Source organism: Ambystoma mexicanum, chromosome 9 (assembly GCF_040938575.1).
Source record: "Ambystoma mexicanum isolate Mex_15411 chromosome 9, UKY_AmexF1_1, whole genome shotgun sequence".
NCBI classification, from domain to species: domain Eukaryota; kingdom Metazoa; phylum Chordata; class Amphibia; order Caudata; family Ambystomatidae; genus Ambystoma; species Ambystoma mexicanum.
In genome coordinates this window covers 1,449,573,556-1,449,597,542 of record NC_090931.1, presented here as the reverse complement: position 1 = coordinate 1,449,597,542, position 23,987 = coordinate 1,449,573,556, and the positions used below count along the sequence as shown (strand labels likewise).

Below are 23,987 nucleotides of genomic sequence, written 5' to 3'. Positions count from 1 at the left end.
CAACTCTTTCCTGTAATTGAGAGGAATACTGCGTTAGTGTTATCTCACGATTCGGTTGTTCCTCCCAATTCTCTTTCAGTATATCCAACAGAGTTCATACCGGCCTTCCGAATAGTAGCTCAAAAGGTGAAAACCCTGTCGATGATTGAGGAGTGTTTCTTAGAGTCATCAATATCCACGGCAAGAATCTATCCCAGTCTTTATTTTCTGGAGAGGTATTTTTCTTTAACATTTGCTTAATGGTTTGATTGTAGCGTTCCACTAAACCATCGGTCTGTGGGTAGTAAACTGCTGTCTTTAGATGTTCAATTTTCAGCGTTTCGCAGTCTTGCTTAAGGATATTGGACATGAAATTTGAACCACGATCGGTGACAATCTCTCAAGGAATTCCAACTCGACCAATAAAGGGAATTAGCACATCACAAATCTTTTTGAGTATTTGTGGCTTTTAAGGGAAAAGCCTCTGGAGATCTGGTGGCATAGTCTACAATTACAAGGATATATTTATGACCTCTCCTTGTTGGATCTATTGGTCCCATAATGTCGATTCCTATTCTGCTAAAGGGTTCTAAGACAAGTGGCATAGGTTGCAGCAGTGCCTTCTTCACATTGGCTCTGTTCTTCTTTTGACACTCCTCACATGATTGACAAAATCTAACTACTTGTATATACTCCTGGCCAGTAGAACCTGTCTAGAATTTTTTTAGGCGTCTTCTCCAATCCCAGGTGTCCTTCACCAATTTGTAAGTGAGCGACTTCCAGCACGGTCTTGTAGTATTTCCTGGGAATTAACAACTGCTTCAGTTCCTCTCCGTTCTGAGACTTGTTCAGTCTGTACAATAATCCATTCTGTTTTATGAAGTGTGGACCCTGCCCCGGCGGGTCTTCTAAGGCACGTTCTCTGGCATACTGTAGTAACGGATCCAGGTTTTGAGCGGATCTAAAGCTATCTCCGTCCATGTCTAGTTTCCAGTCAACAGCTACAGGGAAAACATTCTTGGCTTTCCATTCTTGCTTCAATAATCTTTTTATCTTTTTACTCTTCTGTGTCTTAAGAGATGGGGTAGGTATTTCTTCTTCATGAAAAGGGGCCATTTCCAACCAGCTCTTCTCAATTTCATGGACTAATTTAGAAAACTTCGGTATGTCCGAACCAATTAGTAAGCGTTTGGGTAAACTGGGTAATACGGCCGCTCTCACCCGCATTGTTTCCCCGGCCATCTTAATCTGTATTTTCTTTGAAGGATAAGCTTTTATATCCCCATGGACACATCAAATAGGAATTTCCCCTGAGGAATAATAACCTTCACCTACCAGCTCCGATGTTACAGCTGTCTGTAGGCTTCCTGAATCGACCAACGCAGTGGTGGCTTTTCCATCTACTTCAGCATTGCAAGTATACAGATATTGTGACTGCCTTCCTGGTATTTGTTCAGAGGATTATTTTTCCTTTATGGATTCAAAACCCCCAAAATCCATTGGTTCAGTTTTCGGCTTCTTCAGGCAAATTCTGGCGAGGTGTCCCCGTTCTCCACAATCAAAACATTGAGGCCCTCTAAGTGCTGTTGGAGTTTGACGAAAGTTGACAGGACCCTCGCTGTTAGGTCTGGAACGTATATTTTATCCTTCGGGTTTTCTTAGCTGTCATGCCTGCGCCACGGGCGCATACATTTACGATCAATATGGACCTTATTTCCCATTTGCGAGACTTTGGTGCTTTTCTATTTTTCCCAACAAACTACACTTACCACAATGCACTTGGCTTTAACCATCTTTTCCTGGCCATTCCTATTCGCCATCTCCGGAACTACAATCCCCAGAAGCCCTAGGGATCTGCTCTGCTTCCACCAGCTCAGGAACAGTGAGGGAGGAGGCCGATTGTCTGCAGGTGTGCGGATCCAGGTGCGACCAATTAGCCTGCCTCTGTGCTGGGCTGGGCGGTATAAAAGCTGCTGCCTGCAGGAGCTCAGTCTCTTGCATTAGGAGTCCTTCCAGCACCTTTTTGCTTCGAGCTATGGATCTTGTATGCGGTTCCTTCTTACTCCGGCTTTGGATCCATTGCCCTGCCGGGCTCTCTGCTTTGCAGCCGATCACGCTCTGCTGCTTTCCAGCTTCCGCCCTTGCCCTGCCGGGCTCTCTGCTCTGCAGCCGATCACGCTCTGCTGTTTTCCAGCCTCCGCCTTTGCCCTTCCGGCTTCTGCCTTGCAGCCGATCACGCTCAGCTGCTACCTTCCGCCCTGGTCTTCCAGGCTCCTGCCCTGCAGCCTGCCCCACTCCGGCTGCTTATAGTCCTTGTCCTTTGGGCTCCCTGCTCTGCAGCCTGCCTCACTCCGGCTGCCTACAGTCCTTGTCCTTTGGGCTCCCTGCTCTGCAGCCTGCCTCACTCTGGCTGCCTACAGTCCTTGTCCTCTGAGCTCCCTGCTCTGCAGCCTGCCTCACTCCGGCTGCCAACAGCCCTTGTCCTCTGGGCTCCCTACCTTGCAGCTTACAGTCCTCTGCAGCCTTCTACAGTCAGCGGCCCTGCTCCTCTGGGCTTACTCCTTGCTGCCGGTCCTTCTGGCTCCTTGCCGCGCAGCCTGCTTCTCTCCGCTGCCAACAGCCCTTGTACTCGGGGCTTCCTACCTTGCAGCCGATCACGCTCTGCGCCTTGCTACCTACCTTTGTCCGCTGGGTTCTCAGCCTAGCAGCCCTCTACAGTCCTCTGCAGCCTTCTACGGTCAGCGGCCCTGCCCCCCAGGGCTCACTCCTTGCTGCCCGGCCCTTTTGGGCTCCGTGCCGTGCAGCCTGCTTTACTCCACTGCCTTAAGCCCTTTCCCTCTGGGCTCCCTACCTTACAACCCTGCTCCTGTGGGCTTGCTCATTGCTTTCCTGCTCCTCTGAGCTCTCAACCTTGTTCCTTACTGTCCTCTGCTATCCAATCCTGTTACACGACTTTCCCTTCATTTCCTTCTGCTAGTTTGCTATCGACTTCCTTTTTCCTGGATTTGTCTGTTAGTATCTTCTCTTGCACTGTTTGTAGACCCTTCTGTACAGAGCTTGTCCGTTGGTTTCCGTCAGGCAACCTCTGCCCCTTCCCTTGTCTTGTTTCTACATTAGACACCCATAGCTGTTGTTCCAAGCCATGAGCAAAGAGCGTGGGCCTCTGTTATAGCAAACTGTGCAGAAGGCTAGAGTTTTCCTAAGGTTCGTGGAATACTCTTTTCCTATATCTGCATACACCCCTAGAGGGAGTCCATTCTGTTGTACCTTATTCCTTGCTACACTTGTCTACTCTTCGTTCTCATTACTTTCGCAGTGTGTGTACTTATCTGTCCACCTTACCTCGGCACAACCACCCAAACCCTTCCTGGGTGTCCTGTGCCACTCTTAGCAGGGTGCCATCACGTGACATTAGCATTGAATGTGGCCACCTTGGTTGAGACACAGTTTTATTCACAAAAGTATGAGGTCTAGAGTTTGTCGTATAGGACAACACCTTGCCTTGCCCAGCCTTCTGGTAAGCTGAGGCTACGTCTACAGCTTCAGTTAGTGATAGTCGATGATGCTGTTTGACCCATCTTTGTACAGGACCGGGAAGAGCTTCGATAAACTGCTCCAAGATTACTTTTTCTATTATCTCACTAGGAGAAGACATATTAGGTTGTAGCCACTTCTCTGCTAATTCCTTTACTCTGTAAAATAATTGTCTCAGAGTTTCTTCTCCAACCAACTTAACTTCTCTTAATTTAATTCGATATGTTTCCTCATCGTGTCCCATTCGTTCCAGCACAACTTTCTTCATTTCCCCATAGTTGGTGTCTCCCGCTGGGTTTGCAGCCTGATAAGCACATTGCATTTCACCGGTCATTAATGGTGCGATGTAATGACACCATCTCTCGGTGGGCCACTGTGCATTTCGAGCCACTCTCTCAAAATTTACAAAAAAGTGTCCGGGGTCCTCACCAGTAGAGTACTTTTGTAAAACTGAAGTAGGCACTTGAGGGTTATTTCTAACATTGGTAACTTCCAGTAATTGAGCCTGTTGCATTTGTAAAGCTGCTGGAACGCTAATCTGTCTGCCTGGGCTTGTTGGCTTTGAATTTGTAACGCTTGTTGTAGTAGTTGTTGCCCCTCGCTTAGGGTCTTAATAAGGGCCTCCGTGGCGTTCTCGGAATCCCACTTCTGACACGCAATGTGGGGTAACACTTGTAATCATTAAATAAAAGACGTAGCCAGTGCGTAGTTTGTTTGAGTTAGAAGAGAACTCAAAACTTTTATTAACACTTTTTTTTTCTTTCTTTTAGGTTTAACGTAAAGGATATGTCTTCTTCTTGAACCTTCAGTCTTCTTATAAGGATCTTATCTCCACAGGTATTCAGGTAAGTCCTTTGTCCCTTTAATGACTATTTCCTCCTCTTTTATTGTCTCTATTTCTTTACACCTTGATTCTACAGCCTTGGAAAAGTTATTTTCCTTTTCCCTCTTCTCTGTTCTTTCCCTTTTAAGTCTGCTCTTTTGTTCAAAAATTGCTTCCAACTTCAATTGTTCTCTTGTCTTTCTTTAATAAACGTATTGTTCCAATTCTATTAGTTTACTGCAAACATTCATTCATGTATTTTCAGTGCTATTAGCCCTTTGTTTGCACCATTCTGAGGCTAAAGGTCATTTCATGAAAGTTCTCTATGCTTGAGCAAGGTTTTCTGTCACGTTCGCCTCTGATTGTGCAATGTTAATGACCATAGAACATAGTTCGACGTTTCCCTGTTAAAATGTGAAATTTTCTTTAAACACACGTTCTTCTCTATCCCTCTGTGACACACTTATACTTTTCTTCATCCGTACTTCCCTCGGGTGGCCTTTCGCCTGTTTTCTCTTATACTCGATCATCCACTCCTTTAATTACGAAGCTTTAAACTCTTTTTAGTCTATTACTCAGGGCACTTTACTCTGCCCCCGGAACGGTTTCAAAAGGTCACAGCTCCTATCTTCCTGCTGCCTCAGTAATACGTTACAGCTGGCGGTTCAACGTGACTGGGATCCTTCTCCGACTCTGGCCTCGCTCTCTGCTTCGGGACAGTCTCCCCTCGCATACGCGGCGCAACGGCGCTGCCCTTTCCAAACTTCACAAAGACAACAGCGGTCGTCTCACATACCCAGCATTTCCTCTTGTCTTCGAGAGCAACGGCGCCACCTCCTCATTAACTTCACAGAGACGACAACAATCACCTCTTTTCCACACACCTTCGGCTGAGCGCAACGGCGCTTCCTGCCAAACTTCAGAAGGACGACAACGATCGTCTTCTTTATGTAAAAACACAGTCCTGTCATAAGCGCAACGGCGCAATCACTTCACTGCAGAATACCTTTTTAACCGTTCAGCAGCTGATCTCTCTTAATAAGCTCAGCTGTAACGGTCGATCTCCATTTCTTCGTCACCGACCCTTGTCTCCTAGGTAACCAAAAACACAGCAATCATTAGAGGAAAGTCCATACATGCAGGACTTCCTGTATGTATAACCTAGGCTTTCTCTATTATTATGTCTGTGACCTTGGGCAGGTAGTTATTCACATTGTCACATTGTCACACGGTACAAATATCCTTTAACATTAACATTAACATCACATTCCAGCATAAATTGATCTGTTAGTCTTTCATCTAAATTCCCTCCAAATTCACATGAGGTTGCAAAACCCTGCAAGGCGGTAATAAATTGCTCCACCATTTCTCCAGGTTCTTGTTTCCGTTTACCAAAATGATACCTTTCAAGCACAATACTTACTGACTTTTCATAATGTAAATCCAACATTCTCACACATTTTGCATATTCTGTTAGGCCTGTTGCCAGTTCATCCGATAATGGTGGAAGATTCTCAAATTGTTCTTGCCCATAGTTGCCTAAACAATGTATGAAAAGACATTTCTTCCTTTCGTTGGCATAATTTATACCATGAGCAGCAAGTACATAATGCTAGAAACGTTTCTTCCATCTTTTCCAGGGTAATACAGGCTCTCCTTTAGTGTCTAAGAAATAGTGTGGAAGTGGTATTCCTTGCATACTTGCAAAGACAGTTCAATGCCTGTGCAGATGGAGTGAACTAAACAAACCAAGTTGAAATGTCTGTTGTAGATGATGCAACTGTGTACATTCGTGGTGTCTTTGCTTTGCTGTTGTACCTTTGTTTGTTACTTCTTTCTCTTTATTTATGCTGGTGTTGCTGTGCTTATTTCTCTTTATTCATCTCTTTATTTATGGTGTTGCGGTGTCGTTTACACTGCGCTTGCAGTACTGAGTTAATATAATGTCTAATGTTGTGCAGTTGGGCTGTGCTTTACTCTCGCTGAGAATTGATGCAGACTGTTTGTTACAATTTAGATACCAGCTTACTTGTGTTCTGAGTATAGTATCACTGCATTTGATTTTGCTTGTAATTGTACAACTTCCTTTTGTTGCTGTGCGCATTGTTTAAACAGTTTTTTTATGTGGTATCACATGCAACGGTAGTATTTTGCTTTAATGTACAACTTCCTTTTGTTGCTGTGTGCGTCAATTTAACGTAATAAACATTAACAGGTTTTTTCAATGGAAACTTAAAATGGTGTCACGTTTCCTGCGCGCCATAAGGTTATTTCCTCTCTTGCAGCAGCGTGTTTTGGTGCGGAGGCGTTCAAAGAAAAACACGCTGTCTCGCTCTGGTGAGTAGTACTGTGATTCCCTTAAGTTTATTTTCAAATGCGCACAATTATGTGGTTTACATGCTCAGCGTACACAATTCGGTAGATTGCAATGATGGACACGAGATTGTACGATTGAGATGTCTGTCTAACGCTGGAGGCGGAAAGTACATATAAAGCCTTACCTTTGTACTTCACATGCAGGATTTCCAGCTTGTTGTATTGGAAGAGCTCAAAAGAGAGATATTGATTTTAAAAATGTAGAGGAGAAAATACTCCGCACTCAAGTGAGAAACAAAAATTATTTTGACACCAGAAAAGCAGTAAATAAATGTGAGGTGAAAGCAGGTGATTTGGTAAGAATTAAGCTTCCCCAATCATCAGCAGGAAGTCATGCCAAGTGGTCAAGACCTATACAAGTAATGGAAAGGTTTCATGGTTCCGTGAAATTTTCTGATGGAAGGGTATGGAATGTCAATAGAATTTGCTGGAGTTGTAATCTACCACTATCCACAAGTGTTTATTCAGAGAATAGGAGTGGGAGGAATATTAAATCAAACGTGTCAAACGTGTATGTGGGAAACCTTTATATTTAACGGATTATGTGAGTTAGAACTTCCATTTGTATAACGGAAGTGTGACAAAACCATATGCTTTATTTTATAAGTTGCTATTTCATAACGTACAGTTCTGTAACTATTAATTATGATTTAATGGAGTTGTTTTTGTTTTTGCTTTATCCATTCATTAGGTAGTAAGAGCATGCATTTCTGTTTAGTGTCTAGGATTATGTTAGAGACAGAATCATTTCAAGAGTATATGTGTGTTTAGTGTAAAGAGGGGAGGTGTGTAATATCTTAATATGCCACCATGGTTGTTCAGTCATAAGCAGCTGTGGAATACAGAACATGCAGTAGAATATGGACTGGTGGGCCGTCTAGCGGCTTCAATTCAAGCACAATTTCCAGGGCCTCTGCATTACAGGGCACTTCAGAGGCTGAAGATCTCTCACCTCAGGAGGGGCGATTCATACAAATCAAAAGTGAATATTTCGCAGGAGGTGAGAGAGGAGCTAGAATGGTGGCTCATTCATATGGATGCATGGAACGGGAGAGCCATATTTGGTTCATCTCCGGACCTTATTATCGAATCCGACGCCAGCAGATGGGGCTGGGGAGTCCGATGCGGGAACCTGTCCACAGGGGGCAGGTGGTCAGACCAGGAGACAAGGCTCCACATAAACTGTCTGGAGTTGTTGGCGGGGTCCTTTGCAGTGAGATACTGGACTCAGGAGAAAGCACAATGTTGCGTGCTGTTAAAGATGGACAATGTCTCCGCAGTCAGGTACATCAACAGACTGGGGGGGACAAGATCCAGGTTATTGGCAGAACTGGCGAAAGATTTTTGGGAACTATGTCTGGCGAGAAGAGTCTCAGTGACAGCGGAATATCTGCCGGGTCAGATGAACGAAGTGGCCGATTGGAACTCGAGATACCTCAGAGACGCCAGCGATTGGAAGCTGGACGAGGTAGTGTTCCAGGAAATTATGACACGATGGGGTCCTTGCCAGGTCGATCTGTTCGCATCGAGGCTAAACAAACAGCTTCCTCAGCTCTTCAGCTGGAGACCGGACCCGGAAGCAGAGGCGACAGATGCCTTGCTTCAATCATGGGAACACCAGACGAATTACGCGTTTCCTCCTTTCTCCATGATAGCGAGGACGCTAGCGCAAGTGAGATGCCAAAAAGCATCCATAATTCTGATTACGCCGGACTGGAAGGGGCAGGCGTGGTTTCCCAGTTTACAGGAACTGACATATCACAACCCAGTAGTTCTACCAGACACAGAATTTATCATTTGAGACCCCAGAGATCGCAGTCATCCGCTAGTGAGGTCAGGAGGACTCAGACTAATAGCATGGGTGATTTCAGGAGATCTTGGGTTAGGCCAGGACTATCGAATGAGGCTGAAAGCATCATTAACGAATCATGGGCCCCAGGGACTCACAAGGCTTATAGATCAGCTTGGGATAGATGGAATAGCTGGTGCTTGGAAAGGAATATTCATCCCGATAGAGCAGATGTAGTTCATGTGGCCAATTTTTTTAGCTCAGATGGCAGCGCAGGGCAAGGCTTACAGGACTATCAACACAGCCAGGTCTGCAATATCTGCGGGGCACCCTAGAGTAGAGGGCTTAGCGATTGGCGAACATCCTTTGATCTGTAGATTGTTAAGGGGAGTAAGGATGTTAAGACCCCCCAGTGTTAAGTATAATCAGGTGTGGGATGTAGATAAAGTCTTGAAACTATTTTTATCTTGGCCGGATAATCAAGAGTTGTCACGAAAAGCGATTTCAAGCAAGTTATCTATGCTTCTATGTCTTTTAGCATTCAAAAGATCTTCTAATGTTAGAGCTCTGGAAGTTAACAGGAAGAGTAGATCTCCTAACAGAGTGACTTTCCTTATAACAAAGAGCACCAAAACAGGTTTGAGATCTATTTCCTATGAGTCTTTCCCAACCCAACCAAAATTGTGTCCAGTCAGATGCAAAGAGGCTTATGAAGAGATGACGAGGGAGGTAAGGCCCCCGGGAGTGTCACAATTGTTGATAGGGATTTGTAGACCTTATAAAGCGGTTACACCGGCCACCATTGCTAGATGGCTTAGATGGGTGATGGTACAAGCGGGCATAGATGTGGAGAGATATGGCGCCCACTCCTCTAGAGGAGCGATGGCTACTAAAGCGTATAATATAAGAGCCAGGGTAGAAGATATTATGAGGGCTGCAGATTGGTCGAATGAATCGACGTTTAAAACTTTCTATTTTAAACCCATGGAAAGTGCGACATCGTTGGTGGTAAGTAAGCTTTGAAGAAGCATAATCCGAGTCTCCGGTCTTGACATAGAATTCAGAGTTTCAACACATTCGTTACTGAAAGTCATAATTCTATTAAAGACACAGAGGCGAAGGATTATCCCACCCTATCAATCGTATGAATGTAAAGTTGATATTTATCATGCGTTTATGTGTTATTCATACTGCTTATGAGAAAATATTTGTATTCGTTTTTATTGAAGATATAGTTTATTGTACTTATGTATACGATTGTCCCACCCGTTTTTTCAGTCTATAGTCACCTTTCTAAATTTATGTTTCTGTAGGATTGGCGACAGATAACAAGCAATCCGGGATCTGAGTCAGTATGCAGAGGGTGTTTCTAAGAAGTACTGAACACATCCTTGCAGAACCAAAGAAAGAGGAGGAATAGAAAGAGGACAAGAGCTTTTATTTGAGGACTGGTTGTTGATTGGTTACTGAAATCACATGGTCAGTTTGAAGACCAATGGAGATGGACTACAAAACTTAAAAACTTCATGGTTATTGTAGTTTTATTAGTTTTGTGTTGTTTTTTCATATTTGGTTTTCTTTGCTGCTGAACAGTAAAGATGTAGAGAAAGCATAATCCTTCACCTCCTTGTCTTTAATAGAATTATGACTTTCAGTAACAAATATGTTGAAAATCTGAATTTAACACATCCTTCACCATCTCAGAAGAACCTACTACAGCCAGTAACTGAACCGTACTCATAGCTCTCAACTCACACGCTTTTGGCGGGTGTCACCCGCCTTGTAAAGAGCTGACTCACCCGCCAAGCCTCCAGCACGCCCATTCGTTTCAATGGGCCTCTCACCCACCAAAATTAAAATCGGGTGTTTTCACCCGCCTTTGTGACACAAATGGTTGAGAGCTATGCCGTACTGCAGTTCCCATAGGATGTGTTCCGTGTTCCTCCCTTCCTTTGCACCCCTTTCTTCATTTCTTTCCTTCTTATCTCTCGCTCTCTTCCTACAAGCCTCTTTTCAGCAGTACCATTACAGTGTTCACTTCACCTACGTTTCTAGGTACCACTGGAGCGCACCCTCACATTGAAAAGGAATCCTAAATGTTTTTGTTATAAAAGTCACACCCCTGCGTACCTGCAGCCTAGTCCTCTACGTATCATATGCATTACAAACTTTCTAATTTTGTCATTTAACTTTGACATATTGTCTCCCTCTGCTAGGGCCTTGACATTAGATGTGCAAATTAACTTCTACTGCTATCTCTGTTGAAAATGCAATGTTTACTTTTTGAACTCAAAACTACTCTAGTCATGGTAGTGTTACTTGGTAAACTTGTCCTGTTTCTATTTCCGTAGCACTCCGTGGAATCACGTGCTCGGGGAATGTTTGCCTCCTGTCACTGCTACAACGGCATCAGCTGATCACTTCCTCCCGGGACGTCACGCGCAGCGACAGATTGCACGACCTGAGGACCAAAACAAGCCGAGCGTTCGGGCCAGACCATTCTCGGAGTGTGGAGGGGGGTTCGTGACTGACAGACAAGGCGGGGGCGGCACATTCCTAGAGATGGCCGCAGGTCCTGCGGTCAGCGGCGGCATGTCGGACCCGGGTGGTGGGCCTTCACCGTCGCCCACCTCGGAGCGGGAGATGCGGCTGCTGGCCGCAGAGCTGCGGGCTGCCCTACGCGGATGGGAAGGGCCCCTGGAGGCGGCACAGAGGCTGCTGGTGTGGGAGCGACCGGTGCAAAGCGCGGGGAGCGCGGCCGCCCTGACCGGTGGGCTCTGGTGAGAGTGGGGGCTGAGCCCGAGGAGAGGGCCGGGGGTTGGGGTGGGGGGTTGACGCATGACCCATGACCCGGGCTCTGCAGAGAAGGAACTGGGCATTCCTGGCATCCTGCTCGAGATATGTCTGGTTAACAGGCGAATGAACTGGAATGAGACTAGGTGGGAGGATGCTGCCAGGTGGGGCTCCTGTAAGGTGGAGGGGTTGTCCGACCTAGGTGCTCTTGGCATGGCAAGTTAGACACATATTGCCAGATACATATCATACAGTTCCTCCAGTAGTGATTTAGTTGTGCTTATACTTGTGCTTTTCCCACTGTAAACCACGGCCTACAAGTCCCAGAATGCAAAGCAAAAACTTTAACTGGAGGAGTTCTTGTATGGCAGAAGTTTTTATGACTGTTAGCAGTCGTTGAATTTAGGGAAGCAGGCTTTTATTGATAGCGTTTATGGGGATGCTGAGACAAACAAGATTTTAAGTGGGATAGGGCAGAACCCTTTCAGGCTCTAAGAGCTATTGCTGAGCTGGTGTGTCTACCTTAGACCCCCCACTAATATGCACCTAGCAGGATTTTTAATGTCAAGAGCCTGCGAGCGGTCACCGCAGTAGGGAAGGAGGGATTAACATGTTTTGAAAGAAATAAGCCTGCCTGCTAAATCATGCCAGCCATCACTTAACTTCCAAAGGCTAACTCTCTTCAAATGAGTGTACACGTCTCATTGTTTACTGTCGCTTCAATGTTAGGGTGTCATACATTTAAAAAAGCCGGAAGGCCGGGGTGCATTATGTGCTCAGAAGGGTTGCAGGCTGGAATCACTGTCGCAGATATGTCCTATATAAAAATGTGTGTTTGTTCTTATGTTGCCAAAGTGCTCTTATATTTTATACAAAGCACAACATCGCTTATATTGCTGCTTTTTGTCCTCCCCTTTCTCAATTGTACACTCATGGGTGATTTCAGAACCAGCTTAAGATGCACGGAGGCAACCCACCTTCCTTGAGGCAGCTGTGTGGTGTATAGATTATAATGGTGATGTGTCCTAATTTTAAACTCCTATAATTGTTTTCTCTGGGTTTATCATCGAAGGTGGTACATGAGCCCCACCTTGAACTTCACTATTCCCCAAGCGTACTCCCTGCCCCAAACCAAAGAGCTGAAAGCTGAGTAAAACATGTCAGGGGGTGGGGGGAGATAAGAAACCCCTTGAGGTCTGTACCTTTAGTTTGAGAGGACTGTGCCCTTCCAGGGGGTCAGCAGCTACAGATGATCACGAATGTGACAGACAGCAGTGCATTTGAAATCTAAAAAGAGCACTTGAAAAAAGCTATTAAGCATACTGGGACCGGGTCAGTTATTTACAGAATGAAGGTGATTTGCTCACTGATTCATTTGCTTGTATCCATTGCGAGAAAGGTATTTAGAAACCCGAACTGAACCAGGGTCAGTTTTTTTTTTACAGTATGCATACAAGATCACCAGAGACAGAGCTGAGGGACCCAAAAAGCATGTTTGCAGGGGCTTATGATGTATTGTTTGGGACAGGTGGCCCTTGCCTAAACCACCTGCCCCTCCCTTTCGAGAGACACCCCCCCCCCCTCGATTTTGAATCTTATTTCAAGCAATTGATGATGGTGTGGAGTTTGCTGGTGTGAAAGATGTGGCACAAGAAGTGATTTGCAAGCATGTGTTGGAGCTGGAGGCATAGAAGTGTATGACAAATCTAGGGAAGCTGCCACTAGCTCGCTGGGGGAAATCTTCCCTCATGTGCCCAGAAAAAGGCAGAAGCTACCCGACTGAGCCTGGGGGTGGCTATCTGTGGTAGGACCACATGAAAGAGGACAACCCTCAGGGAGGCAGGGAGAATTCACTGGTCCAAAGCAGACCTGTACCTGTTTTCCTGGGTAACACCCACTTGCCATTTCCTCATTCTATATGGCATTTTGTAATGTGGATGGAGTCTCCAGTAATGTGGATAGAGTCTCCAACTTGTACACCGGGACCCCTAACCGGCCCATAGTGCTGGGGTTTGCCCAATAGCACTTTAAGATCAGATAGCGGCACCCGTGAGATGGATGGGGGTGCAGATTAATTCTCCAACACCAAATCATTAATGACAACTCAACGGTTTGGCAAAGGGAGTCCTTAATGACAAGTACTTCCTTTTTATTCTCGATTTGTTAAATATGAAGCTTTCCTTGTGTGGCCCTTAGTAACCTTTGGTTAAGTCTGCTTCTTGTGTAAAGTGGAAGTATACTTCTACAACGTGTTTCTCTTGAGGTAGATATGTGTTGGTGGCGCTTGCCGCACTCTATTTTTCTACTAAGCATAGCCATAGCAAGCCGCACGATTTTCTTAGCTTTCCTGCAGTTCCAAGCATATGTACATGCGTTAACTGGTTGAATATCTTCGTCATGCTTACAGCTTAAGCTTCTTACATTTGACATTGTCCTTTCACTTTAGGTCCACGATGGCCCTTGTCCATGGCGTTTCATCTCTTAACGTCATTCTCTGGTCGTCATCTCTTCTATATGTGAGTCAGTCCGGGTTCTCGTGTCGTCAACATTTGTCTTCCATTAAGACCTTTTTGGCTTCTTCAGGGACTGTTCTCCGATTTTCGTTTCATTTGTTGATATGGTTTTCTCAATGGGTACCTTGCTGTCCATGGTTTACTTCAATGTGTATTACTCTTCTGATAGGTACTGGACAGAGCCCCACTGCGGCTCTCTGCTGGTTTATTTGCTCATCATACGTCACATATTTCGGCGTGATCGTTCCTTGTACTTCAAAATGGACGGTTGGCATGCGGGCTGTACTTGGGACCTCCTCTACAAACTATAACTGTTCAACAACCTTACTTACACCCCCCCTACTTAATACTGAGAGGAGGAAGAGGGTTGGAGTAATGAAGATCGCTAGAAGCTGGTAGCAAACGCTGTGTTGTAGCAGTTGAAGATTAACAGTTGCCGGGACATTCCAAAAAAAGGGTCACTTGAACTGAGCTGGAGAGTCGCCTCTCCCGACGCCGTTTGGGACTCCATAGAAAAGCAAGCTGCTGACAGGAGAAGCTGTCGAGTGTTGTCCAGTGAAGTCAGGAAGAGGAAGGTTTACCGCGCTGGTGCCCCAGACAGCTGGAGCTGACAAGTAAGGAAGGGGACCAGACCGGAGCCGAGGGCACACGTTCTCAGCGAGCAGGCAGCAGTGAGAACAGTGAACCACGAGGGAAGCCGAAGCCCCCAACTGAGACCAGTAAGCACAGATAAGAAGATTGGGACACCGGGCGCTTCATGGCGATTGTTGTGCTCATTAACACGTCAAGGGAGCCTCAACAGGCTAGTTGGGACATTAAGAACTGCTGAGAAAGTGTCACTGACACAGTGTATGATTTTAATTAATTGCATGCAAGAGAAAGTGATAAATGATCAGTATAAATCTGGGTTTTGCACCCAAATACTGAATCGCCTGAAAAGCCCTGGCAGGAGAGTAGGCCAGGCATTGGTGGAAAAGGGGAGGAGTACGGGAAGAACCATACCTCTTTGGTGTGTTAACATTGTTGAACTGTTAAACTGAAGGAAACTCTGGGGAAGGATCGTTCCCCCTTGAGTGTTGAGGATATTAAAGTGACATTGAAAAGCTAGAGAAAACGCGGGGGAAGGACCATTTTTGGCGGAACTTTATTGGTTTGCTTTTCTTCACCTAAAGAACTTTTTGTTTGGAACTTTGGCAAGAAGCTGCAGGTGTTCAGCTAAAATACATGCCCATTTTCACATTATATTGCGTTTAGTGTCTGAGGGTCACTTTAGGATTTTGGACACAGGACTGAGAAATCGTTTGATTTGGACATTCTGAAAAACAAGTTCTGTTGAGGCTGGGAAACCCCTCCTAGAGTTAGAGTTGGGTAGGATTTCCTCAAACCCCTCTTTTATTTTATTAATAAAGTCTTTAACCACCATCAAAAATGCCACTGTGTCCAAGTCTTACTCTTGGTCCCTTACAAGTGTTTTTGCGGTAGGTGGATGCTTTTTGGAGCCGTTTCGGCACAACTCAGAGGGGTCAAATCAGTGCGGCCATTTTGCTGTATTGTTGTGTAACATTAATATAAGGGGGTGCAAGGTTCTGATATATAAATAAAATATAATAATAATTCAATGGGTAGTTGGGGCAGGAGTGGGGGGGCATGTGGTGCTTGCCCCACCATAAAAATGGTACGAAAAATGCAGGGAAACAGCTGCGATGAATTGGCCCGCTATTAGATATAGCAAAACAAAAGGGTGATGGCTGGAAGGTTTGGACTAAATCTTAACCTCTGGCATTGCTCTGGGCAACCATCCATACCATTGCTCTTCACCTGCCAAGCCATTACAAAAGGTAAAAAACCATATGCAAATCATGCTTTGTCCCACCCCACAAAAAGGGGCAGTCCAGTCCGAACTGCTTTGTCACATCCCTTCTGCACGAGACCACAAGCATCCCCAAACTATTCGATATACCTGATTCATTTGGAGCAGGTAAGCTCTTGGGACAGTACTGTGTCTGGGCAGATGTGGGGTAGGATTTGGAACAGGTGTGGTTTCTGGGGCAGTACCGGAGCAGAAGAGGTGTTTTTCCTTTTAGGGGGTTATGTTTGGAACTAGTGTGGTTGTTGGCCCAGATAGGGTGGTGTTTGATGTATTGGGACAGTTATAATGTTCTGCATAATGTTAAGTAGTGCTCAGGGTTAAATGATGGGGTAATATGGCGATGGACATGAGAGGTAGGTGGAGTCTGGTTAAAAAGTGTGACTTCTAGAGTAGATAGTATCTGCCATGACTCCAGGCAACCGCATACGTACTTCACCCTCATTATGGATTGTACACCTGACGTGGCCTGATCTCTTCTTCCTGCCCTTCCATTGAGCCATGAATGACAAAACCCATCAATGCAATTGTGAAAAAAACTTTTCATCTGAAATATGATAGCAGAATAGGTAGTTTCATCTAACAAGCTTCACGCGCATAGTGCCAACAAGTAACCATCCCTGAAAGTTTGCATTCAGTTTCGAACCATTGCGCAATGTAAATTAGCTAAAACAAAATGCATATTTTTCTCCATGTTAGATGTTCTTTCTTATACAACAGCACCAGTTAATACCCGTTTCCCACTGCCATGCGGTGGAGAGAGTGGTTGTGCAGTTTTCTGTGTTTTTTATTAATTGCTGACATTTGGACCTTTTTAGTTGTGCCTCCTATATGTAGTCAGCTCAACCAATACTGTCTGGTAGGGTGGCACTATTTTGATTGAATTTCAGGTAGGATGTAGTGCTTTGTTCAGGTTTATGAAGTCTCTGTTTTTATCAGTCACTTTTACAGAATTTTCTTTTTTAATTAAAAGTTTTTGATTCGAGGCCACCAGCGGGTGCACACATGAAAGCTGCTTGAGCGCGTTGCTGTCGTCCTGGCAGACCTGGGCCTGAGCCACCATTTGGACACCCACCTCCCCCGGTCCAAACACAGGGCTGATTTGAGCCAGGGAAAGCAGAGATAACCGCAGCTGCAGCTTTCGGTTAAGTGAAAATGATCCAGCTGGCTAAGTGAACCATGGAGGCGGCCTGGACTGCCACGGGAGTGCCGTGGAGGCGCTGAAGGTGAGGAGCACTTTGAGGGCCAGGCCAGGACCCCAGGAGAGCTCGGTCTGGACCCCCGCACAGTGGTAACAACACTCAAAGGGGAGTGAGGAGCAGCAGGAGAACATAAAATAAGGCTGGTGAAGACTGCAGCCACACCGGGCCCTGAGAGGGGTTCTCTTCTGCACTGTGACGCCCCCAGGAGAAGAAAAGGGGCGTGTACTGCCCCACTGGGCCTCTGACAATTTGTATGGCAAGGTGTGGGCCCCTAGGATTGATCCTGGGTCGTGTGCCTGCCTAGGCGAGAGCCTCCCCTCAGGAGGTCCTGCCCGAGGGAAGAGGAGCGACGTGGGAACCTAAATTGAGCCTGTAGGAGAATTTGGCCACAGAAGACCTTGGTGGGGGGGGGTCCTACTGGCATGAGGTGGTACTTGGTGGAGAAGGGGGGGGCCCAGAAGGAGAAAAGGGGCGTGTGCCCACCCCACTACACCCTGGCCACCCTAGACCCCCGCTGGGCACGAAACACTGAAGGTGGGCAAAGTCTGAGCGAGGGCTCCCAGGTTGGTTCCTGGGGCGTGTACCCACCCAGGAGAGTGCACTGAGGAGGAAGGAGAGTATTGAGAAGGACCCAAAAGAAGGGGGAAATAGCCAGGTGCAGGCCGTGATTACCACAGGACCCAGGGTCCACAGCAACCAAGTGAGAGGGCGGCGGGGCAGGAACCTGACACCACGGCCCCCAAGGGTTCAGGAAGAGTGGGGCCGGATGAGCCACAGAGATGAGCTCCCAGGGGGGCGATGGGAGAGAGGGACCTGAGCACTGAGGCAGTCCCCACTACCGCTGCGGAATGCCACCAGTGAAACCGGCAGGGGGCGAGGCCAGGACAGTGGGCCCCGGCCGTCCATGAACTGGAGGGCGAAGTTGGAACAATTTGAATATCAAAGATTGGGCCAGGAGAGTAACACAGCTGAACCTACGATAAGCGTGGGGATGACACCATGTCCACAAAGAGAGACATTGCCTCACTCCTGGAGGAGATAAGGGGGATGAGAGCTGACATTGGAGGAAAAGTGGACAACATAAATGTTAGACTCGACAGAATGGATGAGAGATTCCAGGGAGTTGAGAACAACCAGACCTCCCTAGAGACACTGGAGACATGTGGCTTGCAGAACTGGAGAGGAGGGAGGGGGAAGGTGCCCTGAAAATTGATGACTGAGAACCGGAAGAGGAGAAATAACTTGAGATTTTTTGGAATCCTGGAGAAAGAGTGAGAATCGGAAAAGGGACCTGCGGAGAATCATCCATGAGGTGGCAACGGTCCTGTTTTGGAGATGAGAATATTGATGAATCTAAAATAGATGAGTACACAGAGCAGGGGCGGCAGGTAGAGGACCAAGATCAGTCCATGCGTGCTTCCACAATTACCCTGACAGTCAAAAAATCCTGGAAGAAGCTAAGGGGCTGGGCTCGATCGATCTGGGCAGTGTGAAAATTGTGATTTACCAGGATCTATCTTCGCTCATGCAGGCAAAGAGACGTCTGTGCTCCCCTCACAAAATGGCTTAATAAGAAGGGAGAGGGATACAGATGGGGATTCCCCTCTTCTGTATCCTTTGAAGTTGATGGTTATAACTACAAATTGGTAACGTCGACGACCTACAGAGGGTCATAGGTGAATTGATGGGAGGGGAGAACAGAAGGTGAAGGGAGGGGAGAAAAACCCTGGTGATAGACGGTGGTGTATAAAGGGGCCGAGCAGGCGCAAGGTCCCAGGCTCAAATACATTTATGAAACTGAACACTCTTGAGATTTGGGCTAGCTGTCAGTTGGTGAGACGGGGATGAGGGGAAGGCTTAGAGGGTTTGGGAGGGGCAAAGGAGTTTTTTGAGACACATGGTGAGGGAAGGGGGCTCAAGGAAAAGAGAATGATTGAGCGGGTCTGGGATGGTGGGGGCACCTTTGCTGATTTAATGCACTCTACAGTGATTAAACTGAGCGGGGTTTGATGCTGTGGGGGGAGGGTATAGGGGTTAGGGTTGGTTGAGTTAAGTAATGTTCAGAGTGCATTGTTTCAGAGCTGGTTTGTTACTTCTGTGGTCCTGGAAATGAGGACACGCAGTCTTTACTGTCTCTGGGGAGAGGGGAGTAATGTGAAGTTCGACACAGGTGATGACTGGGCAGGGTTAAATGATTATTGGCTCCATCAGTGTACAGGTCCTGAACTCTGAGTAAGCGATCAATGGTCTCCCTGGGAATTTAAGAGGGCACGACTGGATTGGATGTGTCTCCAGGAAACACAGTGGCAGAGAGGCGGGGAACCCAGACTACAATCCCGAGAGGTGGGGGAGGTGATTATGGCCTCAAATGTGAAGAAAAGGTAGGGGGGTTGTGATCCTAATCTCCACCGGATTAGGCTTTCTGTGGAATCGCCTCTGGCTGATCCTAATTGGAGGTACATGTTTGTTAAGAGACAACTTAACAACAAAAGGCGAACACTGGGCTCTGTGTATGCTCCAAATGTAGGTCAATGTAAATTTTGGGAAGGGTTACAGGACAAACTGATTGAGTTTGCATAAGGTAAGCTAATGGTTGGGGAGACTTCAACATGATGCTAGATCCACTGAGCGACCATAGGAGAATGGGGGAGGGCTCCCTGCGAGGGCCAAGGCGGGAGATTCGGAACGTTTCCAACGGGTGAATGAGGTTTTGGGATTGCATGATTCCATTTCTCCACCCAGGACGGTGACAAGCCGTATACTTTTTACTCTGCAGTGCACGATTCATACTTGCCCATAGATCTAGTTCTGGTAGGCTCAAACTTGAAGGAGCAGTTTGGAATCTCGGGTAACCCTGATCCCATGGTCTGATCATGTTATGGTGAGGGTCACCGTGAGTATGGGATGGACAATGGGCCCCGCAGTGGTGGCGGGTGGGCTGGACGTATGACAACTACCTGTAAAGAATAAGGAAGTGCAGTAGTAACTGATTCTGGAAATCAAGGGGTACTTCCTCTTCAATGATACAGGAGGAGTGGGGATCCAATCCGTATGGGAGGGCTTTGAGGCGACTATTAGGGGGGGTGTTGATTAGAATAGGTTCCAAGAAGAAAAGAGAGAGAGAGAGAGAGGGGTGGGAAAGCCTGCTCATTGAGAAAGTAATGCAGATCCAGCCAGGGAAAGTACATAATCCCTGCCGGAAGCGATGGAGCTCAGACGGTATAACAAACTATTGAATGCCATACTGGCTTTCGTTCCTAAAACAAAAGTATCATCAGAACAGGGACAGAGCGGACACAATTCTTGCATGGAGGTTGAGGGGAGGCTGAGAACCATCTGAGCTATAAGGAGTGAGGAGGGGGGTGGTGGTTCAAGACCCCAGAGGCATCGGAAATGAATTTGCGTTGTACTATAGTAATCTCTATGCCTAAGAATGGAGTGGCGAGGAGGCGCAAATAGATGCATTTTTGAGGGGATTGCCCGTCCCAGGGCTCCCCCAGGATATGGTAGATAACCTTGAGCGTCCCATACGGTAGAATAGGTCCTGCAGGCCACCAAGGGTATAAAGTTAGGGTGTGCATCGGGGAGATTGGTTTAACATTGAAGTTTTACAAACAATTCAGGTCGCTGATAGCCCCATGCTTAGTAAAGGTGTTCAATGCCTGTCTGCAGGCTTCCTAGATCTTTGCCTGTATTACAAAGCGGCCCAACTCAGGGCGATGCTAGAGCACATGAGGGACGAATTGAGGACGTACTAGAACTATTTGGGGCATCTGTAGGTGAGGGACTACCTCTGGCCCCCTGTCCGGTCCATTCTGGAACGGCTGAGGTCCCACCCCACCCTCTGAATTTTTTTGGTCAATCTAGCGTGACTCTGAAGCTATCCGCACATATTTGGCATGGCCCTCCTCACTGGTATCAGTATGGGGCCCCCAATTTGTCCTCTGGCATCGGGGGCTGGCCCACTTGCAGACATGGTCCGATAAGGGCTTTGAAAGGGTGGGACAGTTATTTGGGGATGGTGATTTTCTGGATCCTGCAGGCTGTCCGGGAGGTACTGGGGAGTGTTTCGATCTCAGTGTTTGAAGACCTCTGCATCAAGGGCATTTGAACAGATATAGAATGGGAAGGCCTCGTCACGAGGGTTAACCGCAGTGGAAAAAGTGATTGATGCGTTCACCATGAGAAGGGAGATCTTGTCCAGATTTTATAGAGCTATGAATGAGGCCAGCCTGGCGGGGAAGCAAACATTCCAGAGGTACTGAGTAGATTTGGTGGGGGAGGAGATCACAGTGGAGGAATGGATGTGAATCTACAAAGTGGCCTTCCAGGGCGGTCTGTTAACCACCATGATAAAACATAACTTTAAAATCTTGATGGGCTGGCATAGGGACCCCCTGAGGCTGTCCAGGATGTTTGCAGAAGTTTCTCCCATGTGTCCCAGGGGTTTCGGGCAGCAGGGGTCACTGGCCCACATGTGGTGGCGTTGCCCCAAGGTGCAGGTGTTCTGGAAGGAGGTGTTGAGCTGAATTGAAGAAGTTACGGGAGTAAGGTTGGACCTAGACCCGGTACAGATGCTCTTGGGGGTCCCGCAGAAATACAGAGAAGAGTACAGGCTCCCTAGGTTGTGGGAAGCAATGCTGCAAGCGGGGAGACGGGCTATAGTCAGTGTTGGAAGAGTGAGACGCTACTGTGAAAAGAAATCTGGGAGGGAAAAGTAAACGGCATGATGGTAATGGAGAGACTGACAGTGGTAGTGAATGATGGGGTGAGTGAATTTCAGGTGGAATGGAGTGCCCTGCTGCTTAAGTGGGCACTGGAAGAGGGCAACCTGGGGGATCAAACAAGTACATGAATGACTGCAGGTGGGGAGGAGAGGCCCTGAAGGGAGCCGACGAAAGATAAACACAGACGTGAAGAGAAAAGATCCTCCAAGCCGGAGGTGCAGGGGTTAACCGCACCACTAGGCAAGTCATTGTGAAGGGGCATAATTGGGGGAGGGGAATTATGGGGCATTTTCTTTGTTGGGGAGAATTGTGAGGTTCAACAGGTGGGGGCGAGGGGGTTGGGAAAGGGTGAGGGAAACGAGATTGTTGATTGTAATGTGGTGTTGCATTGGACATCAATTGTTTTGTAATGTCTTGTTCTTTTGAGAAATGCAAATAAAAAAGTTTTCCTTTTTTTAATTTTAATAGTTAATCAGTATAAAATGATCTTATGACGGCAACATCGCCACTCCCTCGTTATCTGGAGGATCTGCTTCAGAAGTAAATAAAAAGATAACGCAAACACATAAGTATAACCATAAGGAACATGGAAGCGTCACTCATAACAAAAATCTTCATGGTATCTTGGTTGAGATAGAGTCCAAATGGATCATTGTAGAGGACTGACTTGTCACTAAACATTCTCCAGCAGTCCCATAGCTTATCATCTAACAGGGCATATAGAGTGTCTGTTATGAGTCCGAACATAAGATGGAAACTCCCTCCATCTCTGAAAGAGAGAGCAGGCATCGTTCACTGCAAAATAAATAACCTTCTCGTCGCAACCACCGCCCATGTGCGCGCCCACCAGTCCTCCACGCTAGGGGGCTTCAGAGATTTCCAAAAAGGATGCTATAGTAACCCTAGCGATGAGAAGCATGGTGTGGATTACTGGGGTATTATAGTCACCATTGGCTTTAACTCTTCCTGTAAGAACCCATAGAAGACATACAGTTGGGTCTGGCGTCAGTGATATTCCAACTATTTGGGTCAGTGTGGCCACTATATCTTGCCAGTACCTCACGAGCTTGGGACAGCGCCACCAGATGTGCATGTAGATACCCTTATGCCCACAGCCTCTTCAACACATAGAATGCAACATATGGGGTGTAGGAGGGAGCAATGCTATCTGGCGTGAGTTAGCCCCTTACCAGGAACCAGGAATCCCTGATCTGCGTACTGGACACTTTCCTTTGTGGCCTTCTTCAATCCCTGTGAGGAAGTAAGGTGGGCCCCACTGGAAAAGTAATACAATTTAAATCTTTAGAGGAGTGTTCCAGTTACTATGGTGAATTAGTTTAGAGGATGTCTGGCAAGAAAGATCCAGTGACACCGGGATCCGTAATCCAAAGTAACAAGAAAAACTGGGTGGAACCACACAGTTATCCAGACGCTCACATACTGCTCTCATGAACAAGCTGCAATATTAGTTAGTGGATATGCTGTCCAAATGTAGATTCTTTGCAACTTGGCTGCTCCAGGAAAAGTAGTTATCAAAGCTCGAAACGTGTTGCGTAACACAATGATATTTAATATTGCAGTGTGTTCATGAGAGCAGTATGTGAGCGTCTGGATAACTGTGGTTCCACCCAATTTTTCTTGTTACTTCTTCAATCCCCTCCACAGCTAACCCTAGGTCTCGGACGTGATCTCAGTCCCCAGAACTTTTTGCCAGGCTGGAGTATAAGATGGTAAACGTCACTCCTCCTCCCCACCACCCCGCCCCGGCCACCAAGGCAACCCTAGAGATTACTGACAAGCTCCCCTGGAGTATTCAGTAAGAATATCGATTTTTCAAATTGATCCCTGGCCACCGATAATAGAATTTCTCCAAATATTTTGGGTTTGGCGTTGTTAGTAAAATAGCCCAGTCCTACAACTTGTGGAAAGTGTTTTTGTTTTGCATTGGGAAAGAAATATTATTCATAAACGTTATTTATTTCACCAACGGCCATTCCTGTCTTCAAAAACGTTTTTCAGAGGTAATGGGTTAATTGCAGCTTCCAGTGCAACAAAACCTCTTAATCAAGTGCGCCTTCGGCTACTTGATTTCTAAGCATTGTGGCAACCCAGTACACAGCCCTGAATTATAGATCACTGTTTTATATATCGCATGTCTTTCTGCCACACCAGAGCCTTTTTAAAGACTGATAATATAGGCTAACCAAAAGAACATGCTTCAATAAGGCTGCGCGGGCTGTGCAGTTGGTATACTCGGTTCATATGGTTCATAGCAAACGCGCAATGTATCTCTGCCTATTTCATCTTCTTTTGCAACTCTTGCAAACCTTACTTAAAGGAGCACTTTCATAAATCCATCATGATGAAGTTCTCTGTTGTGCTTT

General features: G+C 46.5%; 1 protein-coding gene across 1 annotated transcript in view; it reads left to right on the top strand.

Moving 5' to 3' along the window:
• The first annotated feature begins 10,909 nt into the window (after positions 1 to 10,909).
• Positions 10,910 to 23,987, top strand: part of RETREG2 (reticulophagy regulator family member 2) — a 278,221-nt gene continuing 265,143 nt past the window's right edge. The window contains exon 1 of the mRNA XM_069616875.1: positions 10,910 to 11,281. Coding sequence (XP_069472976.1) covers positions 11,064 to 11,281 — 218 coding nt within the window. The 5' untranslated portion in view covers positions 10,910 to 11,063. The remainder of the gene's footprint in view (positions 11,282 to 23,987) is intronic.